This window comes from Netta rufina, assembly GCF_964035555.1.
Source record: "Netta rufina genome assembly, chromosome: 3".
In the NCBI taxonomy this organism is placed as follows: Eukaryota; Metazoa; Chordata; class Aves; order Anseriformes; family Anatidae; genus Netta; species Netta rufina.
The window spans coordinates 38,698,921-38,721,395 of NC_140125.1; the positions used below are offsets into that span (position 1 = coordinate 38,698,921).

Consider the following 22,475-nt stretch of genomic DNA (forward strand, 5'->3'; position numbering starts at 1 on the left):
CTTCAGCTCCCTAAAAACAACCATGCATCAGATAAACCCAGAAGTAAAATACAGAGTCAGTGCAATTTGATCGGTTTATACCAGCTGACTTCCTCCTTTATCCCTTTAAATAAACTATAGATTTTCACAATTCTAGCCTGCAAATTAAAAAAAGAAACAAGCTGCTTGAAAGATTCCCAGTGACTCACCAAAAAAAAAAAAAAAAAAAAAAAAAAAAAAGAAATGTTCAGCTCCTCCATAAGGATACTGCAACTGAAAAATAGGAAACGAACAGAAGCAGAGACGAATAGCAAGCCCCAGCCTTTCATACGGAAAAAAGCTTTCTACTTTCCCTTTCCCTTTGTGCAGAGAAACCCTGCGTGGAAATGCCTGGCTCCTTCTGCGGGGCTGCGGCGCTGATTGGCGAAGCAGCCCTGCAGCAGATCTGCAAGGTGCCTGGGGTCAGACGCTGCATCTCCAAACCTCATCCAAAAAGGGGGATAGAAAAAGGCTGGACTGAGCTCCTTTGCACTCGGCTCCTGCTGACGAGACATAATGAAATCCCCACATTTATTCTGTTTCATGTATCCTGGTAATTCAGTGCAGAGCTGTCTGCAGAATAAGAGAACAGAGCATGCTGGGATAAATCAGAAGCGTGTATTTATAATCTGCCTTCTGATAAGTTAGCAGCATGTACCAGCGTTTCCTTGAAATAAGTCTGAAGGGGAGGAACAGATGTCAACCTGAAAGTATAACAGCATTGTAACTGCCCTGTGTTTTGCCACTAAGCATTAAAAATGCTTTGCATTTGTGTATGCCTATACTTTCCCTCTTAAATGAGGCCGTCATGCAAGCCAGCTGTAATCCACAGTACACAATTTAATTTCTATTTCCTTTCCTTTGCAACCAATACATCCCAAACATGGGCACAATGTTCCTCCCTGCTCCCTCCACACTGAAGGCATTGTACTTGCGTTATTATGCCCACACTTTTCTTGAAGTGCGTTGCCGAAATACCCAGAGTTACAGTGCAGAGCTCCTTATTCACTCCATGCAACTGAAAGCACTCAGGCTCTCACTGACCTGATTGGCAGCTCTGCCTCAGGAAGGCTTAACAGAGCCTGTCTTTATGTACGTGATATATCCTACCATAATTAACTTCCTCAGGGAATGACATCCAGAGGAACCTCAGTTCAAATACACAGCGTGCACCTGAAACTTGACATTTTGCATCAGATTCCTAGCACCAAGATGCGTCCATAGAGGATGCGACACTTACATTTTTCTTGACTGTAGCTACACGCCACTAACTAAACCCTGTCGTAAAGAGAAGGGCTTAAAAACTGTAGAAACATACAGATAAAAAAACAGCTTTCTTTGTGCTTGAACAGATCTGATTTAATTCGTTAGAAATCCAGAAGTTGTTTAAAATTACTGTGTGCCATTTAAAATAAGATGAAGTAATAGCTTCCTTCAGCCTCTGTGGAAAAGATTCAGAGCTGTAATGCTTTTTCAAGTAATTACCCTGTTCATCAGGCTTCAGTACAAGATGACTCCATGCAGAAGAGAAACGGAGAGGCCAGCTACGGGAGCCTCAGTAGCTACATGTACCAAGCTGAATGGTGATGAGAGCACTTTGCAGGCATTTGTCAAGTCACAGGGCTAAATTAGGCTAAATTTAGAGCTGCATGTGAAAGTATCAAGTCCATCTACCACATAAAAGGGTCTTGGGGGTGGCGGTGGGTAGGGATGGTGACTGGGTGAGGCAGCTCCTCAAACCGGCAGCACTGAATTAGCGCTCTCTCTCCTGTGTCCTGTGGTTCTGACTCAGCCGCGACCTGCTCTGTGAGGCTGCCCAGGGAAACAAGCTAGAAGAGGAGGGGAAGTCAGGGGGTGACACAGAGATGGCACAGCTTACTGCTACCCTGCCTCAGGAGGCACAAAAGAGCATGTCACTTGTGCAGTTCCAGGACAGCACAGCTACATCCTCGCTCAGGAGAACTGTAGCATTTGTTACCCGGTGCTCAACAAAGTCCTGTGTCAGCTTGCCCAGACAATTCTGAGCAGAATCAGCAGCATAAATCCCAACATGCTAGCTGTACAGAATTGTGAATTAAGTCATTGAGATCAATTCCTGTACAGAGTATTCAGGAGAACAGACAAATTTCTCAGGTATCTTTTCCTGGAGGCCCTGCAGAAATCAGTAAAAGCACAGACACATGAACTTCAGGCACTTTTAGCATGAACGAGACACGGAATGAATGAATTCAGAGAAACATCAGCTCTGTTGGAAGCTGACAGGTTCCTTAATGCATCAGATTTGTGATTGCTTATAGCACGGCTGAATTTTTTCCTGTGTGTTTTTCTCCCACTTTGTTCCTTACCTATAATGAAGTTCTACAGTAGCTGCATTTGACAGATCTGATACAGACACAGGCCTTCCCATTAATTTTTCCTCAGTCTGCTTCTGCTCTTGCTCTCTGCCAAGCTCACAGCTTTGTTTGTCAGGTCTCTTCACATATAAACTTATTTTTCAGGTAATACCTGCCATCCAGCCTTACTGCAGGGTTTTTAGTGATTCTAGTTACCCTAAAGCTCCTCTGCTGAAAATTGTAAATAATTTAATGCACTTAATTCACTCAAATCTGGTGAAGTCTGCTTCAGTAAACCTTGCAGATCCGTGTATTTCAGACCGCCATCTGTTCTGAGTGTGGTTTGCTGTTTCCAATGGATACAAATTCTGATCTTTATATTCAGGATTACAGCCAATGGTCAACTGAAGCCTCAAGTACAAAAACATCACCTTTGCAAAGCCACTGCATGGCAACCATCAGAGCGCATAAATTTCCAAGCCCATAAAAGCTATCATCTAGACGCTGCTTCGGTTGTAAAACTTAATCTACTTGGTTTGCTTCGTAATGCAGTTATGTGGAAGTTATCCCAGCAAAGACTACCCTGGGAAATGGATTAAACCACTGAAAGGTTTCTCCAAGCTGTGGGTTCTCCCTTGTTAAATGAGCTCCTTGCACTGATGGGGTTGCCTGGCATGGCTTGGTACAGCTCTGCACCACTGTGAAACGCTGTGCCCCGACTTCAGATACCATGCTTCACTGCTGCTGTGGCAGCACCTGCAGCAGCAGACAGAAGAGGTTTTGTTCAGACATACTAACTCCTCCCCGTCTAAGCTGAGTAACTGCAAAATTCCCCTATCTAACTGAAGAAAAACATAGCCAGGGCACTGGATTCATTCCTTCTGCTCCTCTCCCATGGGTTGCCATGCCTCAGGACACATCCATGTGACGATTTTTTCTTTTGATGCCATAAATAAAAGTGGAACTGCAATTTACTTTGCCAGATGAGTCATTCTGTGGTTTATTACTGCTGCTCAGGAAGAAGGTCTAAATTAGAGGACTGAAAGAAATACCACTCTATGGTGCGTCTCCATTTGGGTCCTCAGCCGCTTTTTCTGATGTTTTGGTTTGCAGACATGTCCCAAAGCACCTAAGACTACTTTTTAATCAGCATGGTGGGCTGGGAGAAGGAGGAAGAGACAACCTTAGAAGCCACGATTGCAGCTTTATATGCAAGGGACTGACGTACTGCTGGCTGCTGCATCACAATCTGTTTTGAACACTACTGGGATCCTGCAGGGAATTGTGATCTACAGTTTTAGGAGGTCTTGTTCCAGAGAATCCAGGGAATGAACCTGCCCAATTCACAAGCATTAACTTGTGGACCACACATCAAGAGCATAGTTCTGCAGGAAACACCACCGAGAAAATGCTGTGCTCTTACAGCTGCTACAGAACAACACAAGGTTAAAGACTCTTGGGAAAACACCACATGCTGATATGATGTAAAATGAAGCCTGAAACTTACTGCCTGCATTAACTCATCCTATTATTAATTTATTAAAACAGAAAGGAAGGCAAAAGTTCAGGTTATCATTAATAATCCCAACCAGAACAGTGCAGCAAAGATGGAAAGCCCAGCCAGTTCTACTAATTTTAGAAGGTTTCTATTATAGGATTTAGTGCTGTAGCTGATGTAGGGGGAGTAAAAAAAAAATCCAACCATCAAATGAAAGAGATGGATTCAGTAATATCTGGCCAGCTTTCCTTAATACATTGAACTAAATTGCTTTTATTTAGGCATTTAAGATTATGTTTGTCCCCTTAAGATTCATCCTTTTTAATACCCACCCCAACCCTTGTTAGGGCCATTAATTCATTTTAAATTAATTTTAAACCCCAAGCTTTAATTAACCAAAGATATTAAAGAGCTTAAGTCACATTTTTACGTGAACATAGGTGTTAAATCCTACAATACGGTAAAACTTCAGCTCTGGCCTTTATGTTCTGCCTCTACAACTATCTCACCAACTTCAGTGGGCACATTCTTCCTTACTTTCCACCTTAACCTGTGCTGTTGTTATTCCCTTACAAACTGCTGTTCTGCTCTGCCTCAGTCACAGCAGCATTTAACTGGTGGATAAAGTGATTACAAAACGTATGATGCATCACAGGGATGCTGGGAAGTTCAAAGAGAACATCACTGCAAGGAGACTGGGTCTGGGGCTGATACGGTTTATAATGGTAATGTACCATCTAGGAAACAGGCTTTTGCAAAAGAACAGCTGTTTCCTTCCTGTTTACTGGTTGACAAGCCGCGTCTTACTACCCAGAAAAGGTGCATCAGCAGATTTTCTGCTTTGCAGGATCAGCCTCAGAAAACTGTATAAATGCTTCAGGAAGATTTTCTACCTTCTCACAAATCCAAGTAGCAGACTGTGCTTTTCTTCACCTCTTTTCCTCCATTTGCTTGTCCAGTGCTCTAAATACTCTGCCACTGAATGACCAGACTATTATTTGGAGCAAGAAGCTGTTGCTTGAAAGAGGAAATGCATGGGAGAATCCTCTCCAGCTTTAATAATGTATTTAGTTTTATTGGAGGGTCATATACTGAATGTGTCTCTTACCCATTTGAAAAGAAAATTTCTGAACTTTAGGAAAGACAACTATTCATAGACAAGATAGCAAAGGGTCAGTGACCTCCTTAATAAACCAAAAAGGCGTTAGTTTTAACTTGGAATAAGGATGCTTGCACACAGACTGTCCAAGTACTGCTACAGCTTTGAGGCATCAGGGCCAGAGCCCAGTGCTGTGATTTCAGCTTGCTTCAGCAAATGCCATTCTTCCTCTAAAAATGTCCGCCTGCTCCTCACATAACACTGGCTTGGCAATAGAAAACCTTTCAACCCAAGTTTTATGAGACCTTTTTATTTATGGAATAATAATTCTTTCTGCCATTATATAACCCGGCGGTCACTTTTTGGCTATGATTTCTGGAAAAAAAAAAAAAAAAAAAAAAAAGACTACAGGAGGTCTGATACCCTGTTTTGCAAGGAAGGATGATATCTCCAGGCCCATCTGTGACACCAGTCTTTTACTGCACCTCCAGCACGTGCAAATTTAGGTAGTTGTGCTCATCATCCCTTGCAGCATCCCTCATTACCTTCCTTACTCATTTTGCTATTGCCTGTTACCCATGCAAATGAGCACGTAAGAGACAGAAACAAACACCATGTATTTATATACTCTTCATCAAACCCCACGAATTGCCCACTGCCCAAGTGATATCTAGCTCTTTATGGATTTGCATCCTCTGTGTCCATCCCCACCTGGAGCCACGAGTCTGCAGGCAGGTCCCCACTGCATGTGGGCTTGCTGTCCTGCTGCCAAGGAGCTGGGCAGGGGAAAGCTTGGCCCTGCCTGTGCCTTCCTCACCTGGGTGCCCCTGTGCAGCCACCTGCTTCAGGGAAGCTTGCAGAAAGTTAATTGTTGGTGGGACTTCAACCACTCCGCCAGGACTTGTTTCAGATCAGCCTGTATTTTCAGAAGCGTACAAGATATAAAAAGCCCAATTGCGTGATCCTTGCTTCTTTAGGAAAGCAGGTTAAAAAAGAAACAATAGGATTAGATCATTTCACTCTGAAGGCAAAAAACAGAGCAAATCCCTCCACGGACCTAAGGCCAAAAAAATCCCACATCAAAAGTAAACAAAAATTTCTAAAAATCTTTGAAAATACAGTAGTGGCTATTAAAATAGCATTCCACACAAAACTGATAAATAAGCATATTTCAGGGGCTGGATCAGAGACCGATGCCCTGCCTGTTGGAAATATTCCTTCAATAGCTAGAAACTTTGTTTTGTTTCTATAGTTACTCTCAGTACAAGTGGCCCTGACTAAGGCCGGAGGTATTTGTTATATAAAACCTCCCCGCAACTGCAGCCTTAAACCTCAGAAAGCACCGGTCCTGCCTGCAATCTCTATTCAAAGACTAAACTCAACATGCTGTAATGCTGATTAGTGTGCACGCTGGAGAAGCGGTTTAATGGCGCTATTTGAGTGCTGCAAGCACCACCAGCATTGTTCACAAGCAGCTCCTGAAGCCGCCGGCAGGGCCAGAAGGAATTTAGAGGGACTCTGCGCAGAACAAGACACGCAGCGACTTCCTCCCCAGACAATGATGTTGTTAGCAGCAGCTGTCATCTACAAGAGAAACTGGCAAGCCAGTTTAATAAAATTTGTTGAGTGGCCTTTGAATTTAATGGAAAAAAATGCGTGTCCCCAGTTCAGAGAGCACCGGGTAGAAAAGGCCTGTCCTGCAGCACTGATGTTTGTGTTTTGTGTTTTTTTTTTTTTCCTAATTTTTATCAGCTTACTTTGAGAAAGTTTAACTTCAGTAAGAAAAATATATGCCCTCTCTCCCTTGGCCTTTAATGTATTCTAGTTTTCTTTTTCTTCAAGGCAATATTTTCAAACTGCTATTATACATAATATAGGAAAGGTGGCTTACAAGATCCCAGCAGAAAGAGGGATGACAGGACCTCACTTTTTGAGTTAGTTGGCTGATGCTCCTCCTCAAGTACTACGTTCCAGGCCATCTGTACCATTCTCAGCTGTAATTTTTCCCCTACTTGGGTAGGGTAAAACAGCTTTACCATGGTGCCTTTCCTTCTCCTCGGCTTGAAATCTAGACACTGTACTTTTTCTTAAAAGGCCAAGAGTCCAAACAGAACTGCTTGCAAGCAACGATAAGCACGTACAAGTGCTGAGGTCAGAAAATACAGCCCTGTTTGTACACTTGTTTTCCTGCAGTGAGCATCTCTTCAGGTTGTGGCCAAGTCAATGACTAGTCATTTTTCTACTGCAGTGCTGACACAGGGCTATTTAGTTAACTTCTGCAATGACAGATGTAGCCATATATGCTCCAGAGCTGAAGGTTTAAGCCATTCAAAAGCTATGAAAGGCTGGGAAGGTATCTTTCTCTCATCTTTTCTTTCCTCCCTCAGTGCTGACACGCTGTACTATTCTTAGCATGCAGAAATCAGTGGTGTTAATTTCAGAGTTCACACATCAGAGGAAGCACTTAGAATTTATTCATTCATTCGTGAGAACCTGTACATGGTTTTGTCCTTAATGGTACAGCAGCACGCCTTTTTTCATTGTTGTTATGGCATTATTTGCAACCAGCCTTACAGCTTACTACAGCCTCATAAGTGCTGAAGAGCACATCTGCCCTACCCGGTAAGAAACACAATTTCCTTAAGGTGTTGTTTGGATACAGAACTGTTCCACCGCTTCTTCCCTGTACTAACAGTAGTCAGAGTGACACATAAAACCATGATTTCTGCCTCTCCCATGTCTTGCAACTAATCCCAGACTAATGACCTAGTCTATGTAGGCAAATAATGAGTACCTGCTGGAATACATAATTTGTGAATACTGTTTCCAGCTTTTCCTGGCATTGCAGCTTTACATTATACCACAGCTTTACCGTGCTAGACAAAAATAAAAATAAAAATCAAATTATTGTTCAGCTACGACGTTGTTTACATTGAGAATTCCCAGACTGACAATACATATGACTGCACCTTGTAAAATGAGACACCAGCTCTGCCATGTGCAGAGACCAATTAGATGGTATGAGAAGCAGATATTGCCATATCTAAATCATCATTTTTGCTATCAAATGTTTGCAGATCTAGGTGGAAAAATGAGCAAAGTCCAAATTAATACTCCTTGTACAACCAATGACAGCACACATTGCAAGGATTAGATAAGTTTCCAGTTCTGAGCTTGTAAGGCGTCTGAAGCTTCTTTTAAGACACTAGAATTATCTGCATACTTTTCAATATCGTTGTTACAGCTAATTAGCCAAACAAAGTACCCCCAAATGCAGCTTATTTTAGCTACCATCCTTCACAGTATCATCCTAGGGCTAAACTAATAAACAAGCATTGCAGAAGCTTAACGTGTTTGTTTCTAAAACCCCAGAAAAATCTAACTAAAGGGTAAGTCAAGCTTGCTTTGCTCTCTTCTTTTCTATAGCCATTCAATCCTTTATGAAACAATGAAGGTTTGATTCAGATGTGGCTTTTGTCTGCAATTTTTTAATTATTGTAAGAAATGTAAATGGACTTTGCTCAAAAGCAGCTTAGATATGTGGGACAAAATATGGCTAGCAAACCCAAGGAATACACAGTGCCTGAGATAACAGAGAGAAGAGAAACATCACCAAAGACCAAAAGCTTTCAGATGCAAATTTTCCTGCACTGCAAAACCACAGATGGTGCACACCAAATGCACAGAGGTGGCTGTCATTACCCTACAGGATCTCCCTTCTTCTTCCCACAGGTCTTCTGCACAGGACTATGCCTCCAGTGTGCAAACTCTTGACATCTGTAGGTGACCAGGACAGTATCAGGCAATTGCTGGTTGCTACTGAAAAGGACGCAGCATAACCCCAGCTAGCTGGTAGAGGAGGCTTCAACCCCATCACACTTGGGATTCTCTTTCTGTGGGTTCCTTGCCACTCTGCATTAAGTACAGCAAATATCTCCTTCTTTGGAGTTAAAGTGGAAAATCATCCACTGTGAAGGCTCCAAAGGGTGCATATATTGACACCACCCCCCTTTTTTCCCCTCAAGTGGACTTAAAAATAAAAGCTTTTTCCAGTTGGCATTTCCAAACTGACGATGTGCAGCCTCTTGATTAAGATGTGACATTGTTTATACCGCTGGCAACTCAGGGTATTCCAAGCACTTCCATCTGCTTTAGCACGAGAGGAACAAACAGGAAAACGTACCGTCCAGGTCAGAAGAATTTTTTTCTGATTGGAAAATAATTCAGCGTTTGTATCCTGACGCTTCCATGTTACTACACATGAAAGAACCCTAAATCACATGTGCACTTCAGATGGGGGAAAACAACCCCACACTTCTCCAAGCAACAAGTTCCCATTACTAGAGTGCACAGCTCTGAATGAGCCTTTCCACACAAGAAAGCCACAACTTAGGAAAATAGAGGACATCTGGCCGCTCTCCCTCACAGGAACCTCTTTCTGGAGGTGTGGAAAGAATACATTAGATTAAAGCCATCCCGCAATGATTAAAAATCCCCCAGATGTGAGATCAGCACAGCTGGTTGGCAGTGGTATGAACCACTCCAAGCAAACGTTGTCCTCATGCCACTCAGCAGCGGTTTCCTGAGGTGGTTTTGTTTTGTTTTAAACACATCGGGCAGAATCACAGACTATCCCAAGTTGGAAGGGACCCACAAAGATCACTGAGTCCAACTCCTGACTCCATGCAGGACCACCCAAAAATGAAGCCATATGTCTGAGAGAATCATCCAAATGCATCTTGAACTCCAGCAGGCTCGGTGCCGTGACCACTGCCCTGAGGAGCCTGCCCCAGTGCCCGACCACGTCTTGGTGCAGACCCTTTCCCTAACCCCCAGCCTGACCCTCCCCTGTCCCAGCTCCATGCCGTTCCCTCGGGTCCTGTCGCTGTCCCCAGAGAGCAGAGCTCAGCGCCTGCCCCTCCGCTCCCCTCCTGAGGGAGCTGCAGGCCGCCATGAGGCCTCCCCTCAGCCTGCTCTGCTTGGGGCTGAACAAACTGAAGGGCCTCAGCCATCTTGCCCTCTAAATCCTTCATCACTTTGTAGCCCTGCTTTGGAGGCTCTCTAATACAGAAACACAGAATCACAGAATTTCTAGGTTGGAAGAGACCTCAAGATCATCGAGTCCAACCTCTGACCTAACGCTAACAGTCCCCACTAAACCATATCCCTAAGCTCTACATCTAAACGTCTTTTGAAGACTTCCAGGGATGGTGACTCCACCACTTCCCTGGGCAGCCTGTTCCAGTGCCTCACAACCCTTTCAGTGAAGAAGTTCTTCCTAACATCTAACCTAAAACTCCCCTGGCTCAACTTAAGCCCATTCCCCCTCGTCCTGTCACCAGGCACGTGGGAGAACAAGCCAACCCCCACCTCGCTACAGCCTCCCTTGAGGTACCTATAAAGAGCGATAAGGTCGCCCCTGAGCCTCCTTTTCTCCAGGCTGAACAAGCCCAGCTCCCTCAGCCGCTCCTCGTAGGACTTGTTCTCCAGGCCCCTCACCAGCTTCGTCGCCCTTCTCTGCACCCGCTCAAGCACCTCCATGTCCCTCTTGTAGCGAGGGGCCCAAAACTGAACACAGGACTCGAGGTGCGGCCTCACCAGAGCTGAGTACAGGGGGACGATCACCTCCCTAGCCCTGCTGGTCACGCTGTTCCTGATACAAGCCAGGATGCCGTTGGCCTTCTTGGCCACCTGAGCACACTGCTGGCTCATATTCAGCCGACTATCCACCATCACTCCCAGGTCCTTCTCTGCCTGGCAGCTCTCCAACCATTCCTCTCCCAGCCTGTAGCTCTGCTTGGGGTTATCGCGCCCCAGGTGCAGGACCCGGCACTTGGCCTTGTTGAACTTCATGCAGTTGACCTCAGCCCACCGGTGCAGCCTATCCAGATCCTCCTGCAGGCACCCCAAACTATACACGGTACTACTCAAGGTGAGGTGGCACCAGCACGGTTTAGAGCAGGGGTTTTTGCAAGGATCTTTAAACCCTGGGCACTGCCCTGCACATTAGTACGTATTTGGTTTGCACTGGCCAGGGGAATCTCCTAGCTTTTTACTCTTCCACCTGCTACCTAGCTCTGCTTACCATTGACTGCTTTTTCCATCTAGCTCACAGGCACTGCCAATGCCTAGCCGAGGAGCTGCTACACAGCTCAGAGTAGCCTACGGGCTCCACAAGGCTCAAGGTTGCAACTGCAAGCAGCTGGGCAGCCAGCCCAAAGTTGTCCTTGTCCCTGCAGTGGCTCTGCCAGCAGTGCCCCGAGGAGCTGGGCTGCAGCTCCCTGCGAGGAGCAGCCCTGGCAGTGCTGACATCCCTCTAGCAATTGGTGCTCCTCTGCACACAGCAGCTATTCTTTGAGCGTCTTGCAGCTGGTGCACACCTCTCCTGCAGCATAATTTGGCAGGGAGCACCCTTTTTGTGGTCTGGGGCACCTGGCACATGCACCTGGGGGTGGACAGATGCTGCATCCTCCTCTCTTCCATTGCCATTTCTGTTACCCCATGTCACAGTGAATCTCTAAGCACTTCCACTGCAATCATCCAGGGAAGGCTGGAAGAGGCTCACTAGTCTTTAAATATAATCCCAGAATGTGTATCCTATTCCTTTTGCATCATGTTATGTCATTCCTATTTTTCTCTTTTTCCCACTTAAACTGAAATTTATTAAGCCAAACAAAAGATTTTTTCCTATCTGTTCCCCAACGCAAACATCTAATTTTTGAAGAAGTGGAGAAAACGACTGGTTGGCTGAACTCCCGTGGTAAGAGTCAGAGCTTCCTCTTTTACTTAGTCACACCGCTCTCTTGCCTGCTTGTGGAAGGACCAACTGGCTGTCTCTCCTATTTGTTATACATACTGCAGCAGCACGCTATGTTCTCAGCTGGGTTCAGAGCCCCACTGCTCTACCAAGAGCTGAAAGACAGTGACCTGGTCCTGAGAAAATGCAAAAGCTACCAAACAACTTCAAATCATCACAAGTGCTTGGATGGTAGACACAAATGGCCAGATTCCTGGGGAAAAAAGATGCCCAGGAGTCCTTTCACTACGAATTTTAGTGCACCTTATCTTCATTTGAGGTGCTTGTTATTAGCCTCCTGCCACTTCTCCAGCTGATAGAGACATATGGAGTAGAGGTCACTACATTCATTTCTTAGCCTGTTACGATTTCCAGCAGTTTATATTTCTGGGAGGAAATATATAGGAGGAATATATAGGAATTCTGCCAATGAGAGTGGACACTTAGCTCTGTATCCTCGTGTTTGCTGCTCCCCCTAAAATACACTCTTAAGACAAACTTACTGCTGAACTACATATGTAACAGAAAACTTTGAGTGAAGGTAAAAATGAATAAAGCATTCACAAATGACTCACATTATCTGTTTTGTGTTGCGAAATGTTAACATATTGAGGAATATGTCTGGACATTTTTATTTTTAAAGGCACATTGGTAATGCAGAACTTCTACATTAGTCTCTCTCAATTATATCTCCATTCATCATTCCCTTTCCCTTACTAACAGAGACTAAAATATTAAGTAACATGAATATTGACTAATATCAAATAATATGACTGTCTACTTACATACTGGGTTCTGCAGGCATTAATGACAACGGCAACAGAAGCAGACTTACCACTTAAACAGCAATTATTTTCGGTGTTTCTGAGAGTGAGAAGCAAAGGCCTCCCTTTCTCTCAAAAGGCAAAAAACACATTTGTGGCTGAAAAATGACTATGCCTAGTTTCTGTTCCCTGGTGAGATCTTTGGAAAGTCCAAATACTTTCCCTTCCTTCTTCTTTTCAAATGAAATAGTAATAATAATAATAAAAACATTTTGTGCTTTTCTCCTTAGATAAATACAGCTAGGACCTTAGAGTAGAAACCACTCAGATCTGAAATTTCCAGCTGGGTAGGAAAAAAAGCCTTTAATTGAGTGATCAGAGCATGATACTCATCTGTAAGAAAACATGACCTGGCCACGCTGCAAACTTCTTGGAAAGTGACTTACTACACTGAAGAGCAATTTGCTAAGCATAACACTTAATATATTAAGTATAGGCCTTTATGCATTTGAGGACCTGAGTTTTTCAGCAATGATTATCAACATTCATTCTCAGTGAATGCTAATAAAGCTGATGCTCTTTTTTTCTGAAAAATAAATTCCCTACCCCAAAGCGAGGCACTTTATCAACCTTTCATTTTCAAAGCCTTCAGAAAAAAAACCAGGACTGCCTGTTAAGGAAAAAAAAAATAAAGAAAGAAAGAAAGAAAGAAAACAGAAACACCAAAACCCACCCATCTCTTCCTCTATAACTCTAGTGATTGGCCTCTGGGAGCCTCAGGAAACACTTTCAGATTGTCAGGTCTGTACGTTTGACAACATATTTTCCACAGCCTTTACCTTCACCTTTACCAGATGTACAAAGATGAAAGACAGCCAAGTGAGGGCATCTTGTTTCCTCCTTCATGGATATAAAACAGCATTGAAAGAGTTACATTCAGGAGGGTTCTCATTGTTTTCCAGCAGAAACTGATGCCTAATGCTGCTGGTAAATAGTTTCATCTTTTGCAGCCTGGCAGCAGGAAAGGCTGCCCAGAGTTGGGCTTCTCACACAGATGCCACCATCCTCCCTTGGTTCTCTGTTTGATTTCCAGGCAGTAAGCATGCCTCAGGTCCTCCTTCTGATCTCCATTAACTGGGTCTGCCTCTGGAGTTCACGAAAGTGCCTAGCAGAAGCACAGTTATCCCAAACACCGAGTCACCTCCTCGCCCACGCATGCAAGCACTATGGCCAAATTCCACCCAACAGTGTTTCTGGTGGCAACCTGAGTCACTGCTGCCCAGTCAATACACACGTGTTATTTTCCAATATATTCTGGCATTCAACATAGACAGACAGGGCTCCTAAACACTTCCTTTGAATACAAAACAGAACACCCTGCAGCTGTTCCAAAGAAAATGGCACTTAGCAGGGAAAAAAAGAGTGTGTGGGGGGGACTAACTCACTGATAAAGCAGGATGTACAACGCACTGAAGTGAGCCAGCAGGAACCAAAAAGCATCCATTCCTCCAGCCAGGTAGGAAAGCAACAGCAAGAAGTTAATTGCAAATAGAGGGATATAGAATTGACATTTTGATCCGTCACAAAGCACCCATGCTGAGTGGTCAGAACATATTCTGTTAAGGCTTGACCCTTCAAATAAACACAAAGAAATGTTAAGATCAAAAAGGAAGTTAGCCAGTTATTACTCTCGCAAAGTGGTTTAAAGGTCTCCTTTTTTTCCTGCTTATCTGTAGTCACTAAGCCTTAAACATAATGTCAAAACCAACATCATGTCAAAAAACTGCCCAAACACATATACACAGCAGGAACCTACAGGAAAACCCACAACATCTGAGCTTGAAATTTAAACCACAAAGTTACTGACATTTCCTTACGGTATCTCCTGCTTTTACACACAAAAAATATGCTCTTAAGTACAGGACCTTGTGGGTGTTATCTCAAATCATCCAGGGCAAAACATAAACAGAAACCAATCCCCCCAAAAGCCAAAATTGTGAAAAAATATCCAAAACAGTAAAAAATGATATATCTATTTCTATAATTCTTTTTTTTTTTTCTTAACCTTTAAGTGCCTACGTTATCATGAATAGGAGTCGGAAGACTAGATTAAAGATTTCCCTTCATATATTTGTCATAGAAATACTCAATATTGTTACCAGTTCCCTGGAGTATAGTCATGATTATTTCAATCACTTGTGGTCTTTTTTTTTTTTTAATTTTATTGAAAAAATAATGGATCGTAACATGCCAAAAGCAACCGTTCACGGTTAGTACAGCAAAATAAAAGCAACTCCAAACACGCCTTCTAACTTCACATAATACTTTTTTTTGTTTAAGTGACTCATAGATGCCTAGTATGTTTTGTATTATTGTACCGCAGCTCGGCCCCACCATCCCAAGTACATACTCCCATTTTTTATTACTCTGTATTGTTGTTCAAGGCATAATAGAGAGAGAAAAACATTTGTGGGTCACTCTCACCAGCCATGGTGTGAACACATCACTACAAGACATCAACTTACAGAAGCTCCACCCTTCAGAGTTCTGAATATCTTATTTATAAGAGTTGCATAACGTGATCAGATGCTACAGCCAAAATATTAATTTATTGTTGCTTTAGATCCCCAGGCCTTGTACCCTTGAGGAGTTCACAATACAATACAATATTCTGAGAATTTTAACAAGCTGTTTTTATCACCAGGACTGCTCACAAGATGTACCAGGCTTCATTGCCTCTTGCATAATGATGAGCTGGAGTCATATAAACATTGCCGATCTGATTCTCTAAGGCCACACTTCTAAAGCTAAGTGAGGCCACCACTACTTCCATGAGAATAGTGGTAAAACCTTTCTGCAGTATAGACCTAAGCGGGGGCGACAACTATCCTGACACAAAATTGTAGTACAGACTAGGCATAACACAAAGGTTTGCACACCAGTGATTTAGGGAAAATTGACTCCTCATTCCCCACGAAGATTAAAGGCAAAAAAGACAGTTCTAATTTTTGCCTGTCAACGATATGTACTACCCCAACACTGCCCATGAAGATGTTGCCCAAAACAAGCATAGATTGTTTATTTTCAATATACAATAGCCCCACAAGTAATAGAAAAACTGGACATGACACTTTGATTATGCATTTTGAGATCCTGATCATACTTTTATTTTATTTATTTTTTTAATAAGTGAGCAGCAGTACCTGATATCACTGTACCGATGTCACTGGAAAATGCTATTGCTTATACACCATGCAATAGCTCTGCTCACAGCAAGTCTGAACCAGTAATCTTGCCAGAAGATTACTTCACGTCCTTAATGAAATTAATGCAGTAGTGATGGAAAAACAAAAAGCTTTCTGCTGCACCACCATTGAGAAGACTACAGAACAAGCAATTCTCCATGCAAAATTTACCTCCTTTTTATTGATGGTCTCCAAGATACATGTACAGTATTTCTTGGACTTCTGAGTTTTTTTGTGCTAGCTTTACAGTAAGTACTTTGTAGTACCTCAGTAAAACAAAAGCATCTACATATGACAGCGACACTGCTGCTCTCAGACCACAGTAACACAACCCACCTGCCCCTTTGTTCATCTTTATGTGTAGAACAGCAGTGCTTCCCGAAAGGTTGGGTTATTTCTCTTTACAACTAGTTTTGAAACTCTGCAAGCAACACAGTAGTGACTTATAGCTTGGGAAGAGAATGAATATTAGATGAATATTTATTTAAAAGTGTTATGATTCCTGCCCGTGTTGCTGTACTGCTACAAAGATGTGATCATTTAATAAAACATTCACTGTCACACTGGGCAGTGATCAGAAATTGCTGTACGTTATGCTGTAACATTGTATTGTTCTAATTTAACAGGGGGCCATCCAGAAGAGAAAAAATAAACTGGCAAATAACAGGATAGGTTTTGTTAACCAGTCTGTGTTTAAACACTTCATTCAAGAAAGGGCACTTCTGGACATGTTTGGGTCGGTCTTATGGGGCTCTCACCAAAGGATGTTGCCTGTTAGCTGAGCAATGCAGTGATTTTTTCCAATTGTTTGAACCACTCTAACCAACTATGTGACACCCTGAGTAATTATTTCTTTAAAATATACTATGAAAGAACTTAATACAAAAATAAAAAAGCAGGAGCAAACTCATTTTAGTTATATACGGCAAGAGACCAAAGAAAGAGTATATGTTTGCAGTTTGGGCTAGCTAAGGCCTTAATTTTTTTTTAGTTCCTTCTTTTGTTTAGGATATACATCCAGGTAACACTTCATTTATTTTATTTTATTTTATTTGCCATCTATAGTGGCCTGAGGTCCCTTAAGGCAGCTTTCATCTTCTTTTCTTGATACATGCCATCAAACTATGCTTCCAAAAAGAGTCGTCATTAGTAAGGGAACCCTCAAGGCACCAGATTATGCAGCTGCCTAGTTCGTATCAACAAGAACTGGGAAAAATATTCAACCACTTTTAAACATAGCTTTGAAAGCATGCAGTTGAGCTTGTCTATACTATTTACTTGGAGTCTTCTGTAGTCATTCCATGCAGTAGTAAAATTTACTACAACTTTCCTTCAAGGCAATAACAAGTAGAGCTTTGTAATAAGCTTTGTAATAGCATCAGGTCTCTCTTCCTTCAAAGAAGTTTTATAAAGCAGTAAAATCCTCCTATCATAAGCTGCACTTTAGACCTCTAGAAAGTCTGGAATGGTTTTAATATTTAGTCAGAACTGTAGACGTGTCTATTATTCTCCTTCCCACCCCCGCCTGGCCATTGGATTCTTAGTCTTCATTTTCTTTATAAATGCCTTTTTCCCCCCTCTCTCTTTTCTTGCAGCTCTGATATTCTTCCTCGATTCTCTTACTTATCAATTATTTGCTGGTGGGTTTAGAGGAAGACCCATACAGAAACAGGCTAGTTAGATCAGCAGCACAAGTAGCCAGCCCCTACTCCCGCATATCTCTGTACCTGTAAAGAACCCCATTGCCAGCTGTGTTACGTACCACAGCTCACTCAACACACAAAGACAGGTTCTTTCAAGAGTACACACTCTAGCAGGTCTGTGTCAAGGATGAACCTGTGGTTCATCGAACCATTACCAATATTAATTACTTCTCCCAGAAGCCATTTCCTGGCGAGTTATTTCCATACCTGAAGACTGGCACTGAGAAGCAGAGAAGGCATTATTTCCTGCTTTGGGGAAATCAGATTGCCAGACATCACAAAGAAACTCACTCAACAGTCCCCAAGCTGACTGTGAACACCATATGTTTTCTTTGTTCTGACACTGCCCCCTAAAACACACATTATCAGCAAGTGCTGGAAGAAAGGTCCTGGACTTGATGCACCAGTTCGTTGATCTGACCCAGTAAATACTCTGTTCCTCACATCACAGGTTTCTTATTCCTTATCCACCTCTGTCTTAGCTATCTTTGAGTGTTGGTAGTGTAAAAAGTAGAAAATTCCAGCTCCAAGAAGTCTATGATGGTTAAAACCCGGTCTTAGAGAGCCATACCATCCTTTCAGCTATATGGTGTTACAGTTTGGGATATTCAAATGATCTTCTTCCCCAGCTGTGCTATTGCAGCAAATTGTGTCATAGATGAGAATCAAAAGAATGGTCAATACACAATTTGTTTCTCTTTATCCAGGAATTTTATCGAATTACATAACCGTTCCTGAGACAGATAGACAGCAGCACAGTTGCATTACATATTTTAGCTTTACAGTACCCCTACGTGCAGAATAACACACCAGTAGCATACCTGATCTAAGAGGCTTCTGAGATATGTGTAACTGAGAACAGCAGAGCCAGTGAGCAGATCATTCCCGATGGGATGCATCACACCACATAAGAGAATGTGTAATAACTCTTACCTAAAGCTTTCTGGGTATTCAACAATAGCCATGTTGATAACATCCAGCGCATGCTGATAGTGCTTCTGAGCTGAAAATAAGAGGGCCAGTAGATGCAGAGAATTCATGTCATCTTTGCACAGCTGCAATGCTTCCTGAAGATGTTCTATAGCATCAGAAATCTGGGAGGAGATGGGGTAGAAATAAAAATAAAACACATTTCTCCTTCAGTCCTGCATTACCCCTCATTCCCAAAAGTAAGAACAAATATAGTCATTAGGGATTCTGAAGAAATCTTACTCAGCCATCTGATAAGACAGACTTCCATCCGAACAGTCTGCCAAAATTAACGGGCTGCATTGCTTGAAAAAACTCACTCGTTCTAAAGAAAAGAGTCTGCAGCATTACTAAATTGCTGTCTATAAACAGGAGCAGTAGTCCTGATCCAATCAATCCCCTCTTCCTTTGGCATGACGTTTCTATGCTGTAAGCAGATCCACTTGACAGGCCTGACTCTCAACTCCATTTTCTACGATGGGCAGCTGCCTCTTCACCTGGGTGAGAGCATTAAAGATCTTTGCTGCATTTTGTCTCTTGCACAGACTGTACAGGGCCTTTCATGATCAAGAACAAAAAAATAAGTATGAGTGCTCAAGGGTAAAAGAGGCAAGATCCAAACTGCTGTCAGAAAAAGAAATACCTTTCCTAGCAGCTAAGTGAAGCGCAGGCCTGACACCCAGAGCAGCAGCATGTTAATTAAAATCAAGTGCCACTTGGCAGAAAACTTAACTTCTATAAAGAATACAGGTATATCATGTGTTCTTTATGATCCAGTAACTTATTCTAAGCTATCTATTCAAAGGAGAAGTTCCTTGTAGGTTTTCTTAAGATCCTCTAGTGTTTGAAATTACTGTTATTTAAATTACTCCAGTTCTTTGTTTGGCCCTGGAAGCCTCCAACAAACAAAACAGAAAAACGTATAGTTTTCTTTTCCTCTTTTCTTCCCCTTAAGAGATGAAGAATGCCATTTCTTCTTTCCTACTGTGAGAACTTCCCACCTCTCAAAGCTCTGCAGAGGTTCTCCCGCCACGGTGTACCACCAGCGTGGAATTCCCACTGCTTCCAAAGATCCCTGGGGAAGGCAGGTTGCACGTAACAGAGCAGCAATTACACTGCCTGCAGTTACAACACAGTTTGTTGGCCATCTAGATCCCAGACATGCTTCTGGGAGCACAGTCCATATTCTACTCAACGGACAACTTCATTCTAATGCCCAGATGACTTTTCATTCTTATAGTGTATAAAACAAGCCGAAGTACTTAACTACACTATTACTTGCACGGTGACTCCATGCAAGCCTGGAGAGAAGTGATTGACCGATCCACAGATGTAACCCCCAACTGGCACCTGGCCCACTGCTTCAAAACTGCTGAGTGTCCTGGCCTAGGTTCAGATATATGACTGAGTTCCCAGCTTTAATGAATTACTGCTCGTCAGTGCAGCTACTTTAATGAGCTACATGTGTTGTTAGAGCCTACTGTAAAGGTAAACGTATTGGCCAAAATCACCAACGTTCCCTCAGCAGCTTCCTAGAACACTTTTTCATTACCATGTAAAAACAATACCAACAACAAGACTACTTGGAAACACAACAACAGACATGAGGATGCTGTAGGCTCCAATCTGCCAGCCTATGAAGTACTTCAGGAGATACACCAAAGATGTAAAAATTCAGCTTGCTAAAGCAAAACTGCTATCAAAATCACTACCTTCAGGACTAAAAACACTTCTCGGTTTTTCCATTTCTCTACCTCAGACCGGCAAAAGTAGTTATTACTAAATTCCAAGTTTGGGGAAAAACAAAATCATTAGACAAAAACAAATTTATAAACCAGACCAGAGGGGGCCTTGAGCAACCTGCTTCTTTCCAGGTGACCCTGCTTGGAGCAGGGACTGAATTGGATGGTCTCCAGAGGTCCTTTCCAAATGCAATTATTCTGATTCTACTCAGTAATTCAGAGTTTGTGAAGATTATCCTAATTTGCCAGCATGAACCAGATAAAGAGTAATACTTGCAACTATCACCTCTGTTGAGGGACCTTAGAAATTGTAAGAATACTTGACCTTACTTGCATGTGAATGTGCAAACTCAGTTACACAAAGCAGCAAAAAAGTTAGCTGCGGTTTCTCCTACAAACCTGTGCTTCCTGAACAGGCAGCCATGTATGGTTGAAATGGATGTAATCTAAAATAATTTTCCCCTGTTCTTTATCATAGGTCATGCAACAGCTACATCTCATTTCAGTGCTGGGAGACAACTCCTTCCTGTAGTACCATCCATCACAGGCAGTGGCTGGTTATGGAAGTTAACATACGCCCCTACATCTGATTGCTTAAATTCAGCCCAAAAAGATTCTTTAATACTGTAACACCATTAGTAGCCTACACAGTTTTCCTGCTGTGTAATTAGAAACAGTGGACGAAATATAGGGAAGAAAAAATACCCTTTGACATTTTCAGGAGACTCTTCCTCTACAGGAAGCATTACACAAAACAACCTGCAACGGACCAGATGCAACAAAATTCTAACTGAATTTCGAGAATAACAAAAGCAAGATATTTGGCAGCAGGCAGTGCAAACAGAGATCATCAATCCATTGGCAGATGCCACAGCTTATTTATTTACGTAACTATGTAATACGAGAAAGATGGAAGCTGGCAGCGCAGGTGGCACGCTGAAACTTCAGGGCTGTATCAGAGGCAGGCTGCCAGCTTAAATTCCCTACAAGTGCTGCGCCTTAAAGTAATCTTATTTCAGCTGGACCGCAAGTCCGAGTGGGGCCTGCAATTAGACGATGCTCCCCTTCTCTGATTCATCTTTCTGTTAATAAATATACCACACCTGTTCTGCATGGCACGTGGGTATATTCAGATCGCACCGATCAGGAAGCAATGATACTGCAGAAATAGCACCTTGCAGCACTATCGAAATAATCCCACAATGTGGATTGTCTGGGCTGTCTCTTATAATAGGATTTATTTAGGTAATGCTACACGCTTCCTTAAAAGCAATGCTGGGATGTTACAATTCCAGGTATAAAAAAGAAAACAGTATGGGTGTTAAACATAATTCACAATGGTAGAATGCACTTGCATTCTTAGAGCGGTAACTCGAACGGGATCTCATAAGCATTCGATCCAGATGAGTTTTCAGGCCTTATATTTTCAAATCAGTTGAGAGTTGCAGTTAATTAACCATTACGACTATTCCTTCTGTCTGTCATTATAGCATGGGGATTACGGAAAGGAGAAAGCTTCATTGACTGGCAACAACCTCCATTCAAAACAAACTTGCTACAGTCCACCAAGCTTCAGCAAAGCAACCACAGACAAAACGGTGAGTTAGGTTATTATTTAATTCTTACTACAAGTTGCTTTTCATCACCAGAAAAACCTAGGCCAGGACCTCAACAGAAAAACTACATGCTGCTCTACAGCAGAGGAAGCCCTTGTTGGTCTGGGAGCAACAGAGAACAGAGATAACCCCATTTGTAGCGCTGAATGGAAACAGAGCTCCTCTCCTGGGGCAAAGTAAAGACAACACTCTCACCTCCCTGAAACCAGAATAAAAACCACGGAGAAAACAGCTGAAATGTTTTCTTTGGTGTTCGTAACCAATGATTCTTATTTTTACATCCAGACACTCTGGAAGGCAGTCCATGTTTTCTGGATATTGCCACTTGAAACTTCAGGTCTGTTGGCAGCCCACAGATGAAATTGATAAGTGAGACCTCTAATTCTCAGCTGCTGGCCCCTGGCTGTCTTTGCCTTCCTATTTTCATGCAAAGAAAGGTCAAATCAAATATTAAAACGGTACGAAAACCCATATGTTGTTTTTATGTGTCCAATAATGATTTACATGGCATTCGAGGTCAAAAACGCCAACACTGCCCAAAATGAGAATGGAACCGGCACTTAAAATTAACAAGTACTGACTCTCCAGAGTCATTTCCATAGAAACTGGCCTGCTAAAAAACAAGGCAAGGCATTAAAATCAGTGAGCTTGAAAATGCTCGAGCTACCTTGTTTGTGCTGATCCAAACGCTG

The 22,475-nt window shown here is 42.6% G+C and overlaps 1 protein-coding gene across 4 annotated transcripts in view; it reads right to left on the minus strand.

Annotated features, from left to right (window-relative positions):
* The window catches only part of TTC7A (tetratricopeptide repeat domain 7A), a gene marked incomplete at its 5' end in the record, with an annotated part of 164,679 nt that overhangs the window by 66,326 nt on the left and 75,878 nt on the right, over positions 1-22,475 (minus strand). For all 4 annotated transcript variants that reach the window (XM_084284565.1, XM_084284562.1, XM_084284563.1 and 1 more), the window contains one exon: positions 18,390-18,550. In XM_084284565.1, coding sequence (XP_084140691.1) covers positions 18,390-18,550 — 161 coding nt within the window. The remainder of the gene's footprint in view (positions 1-18,389; positions 18,551-22,475) is intronic.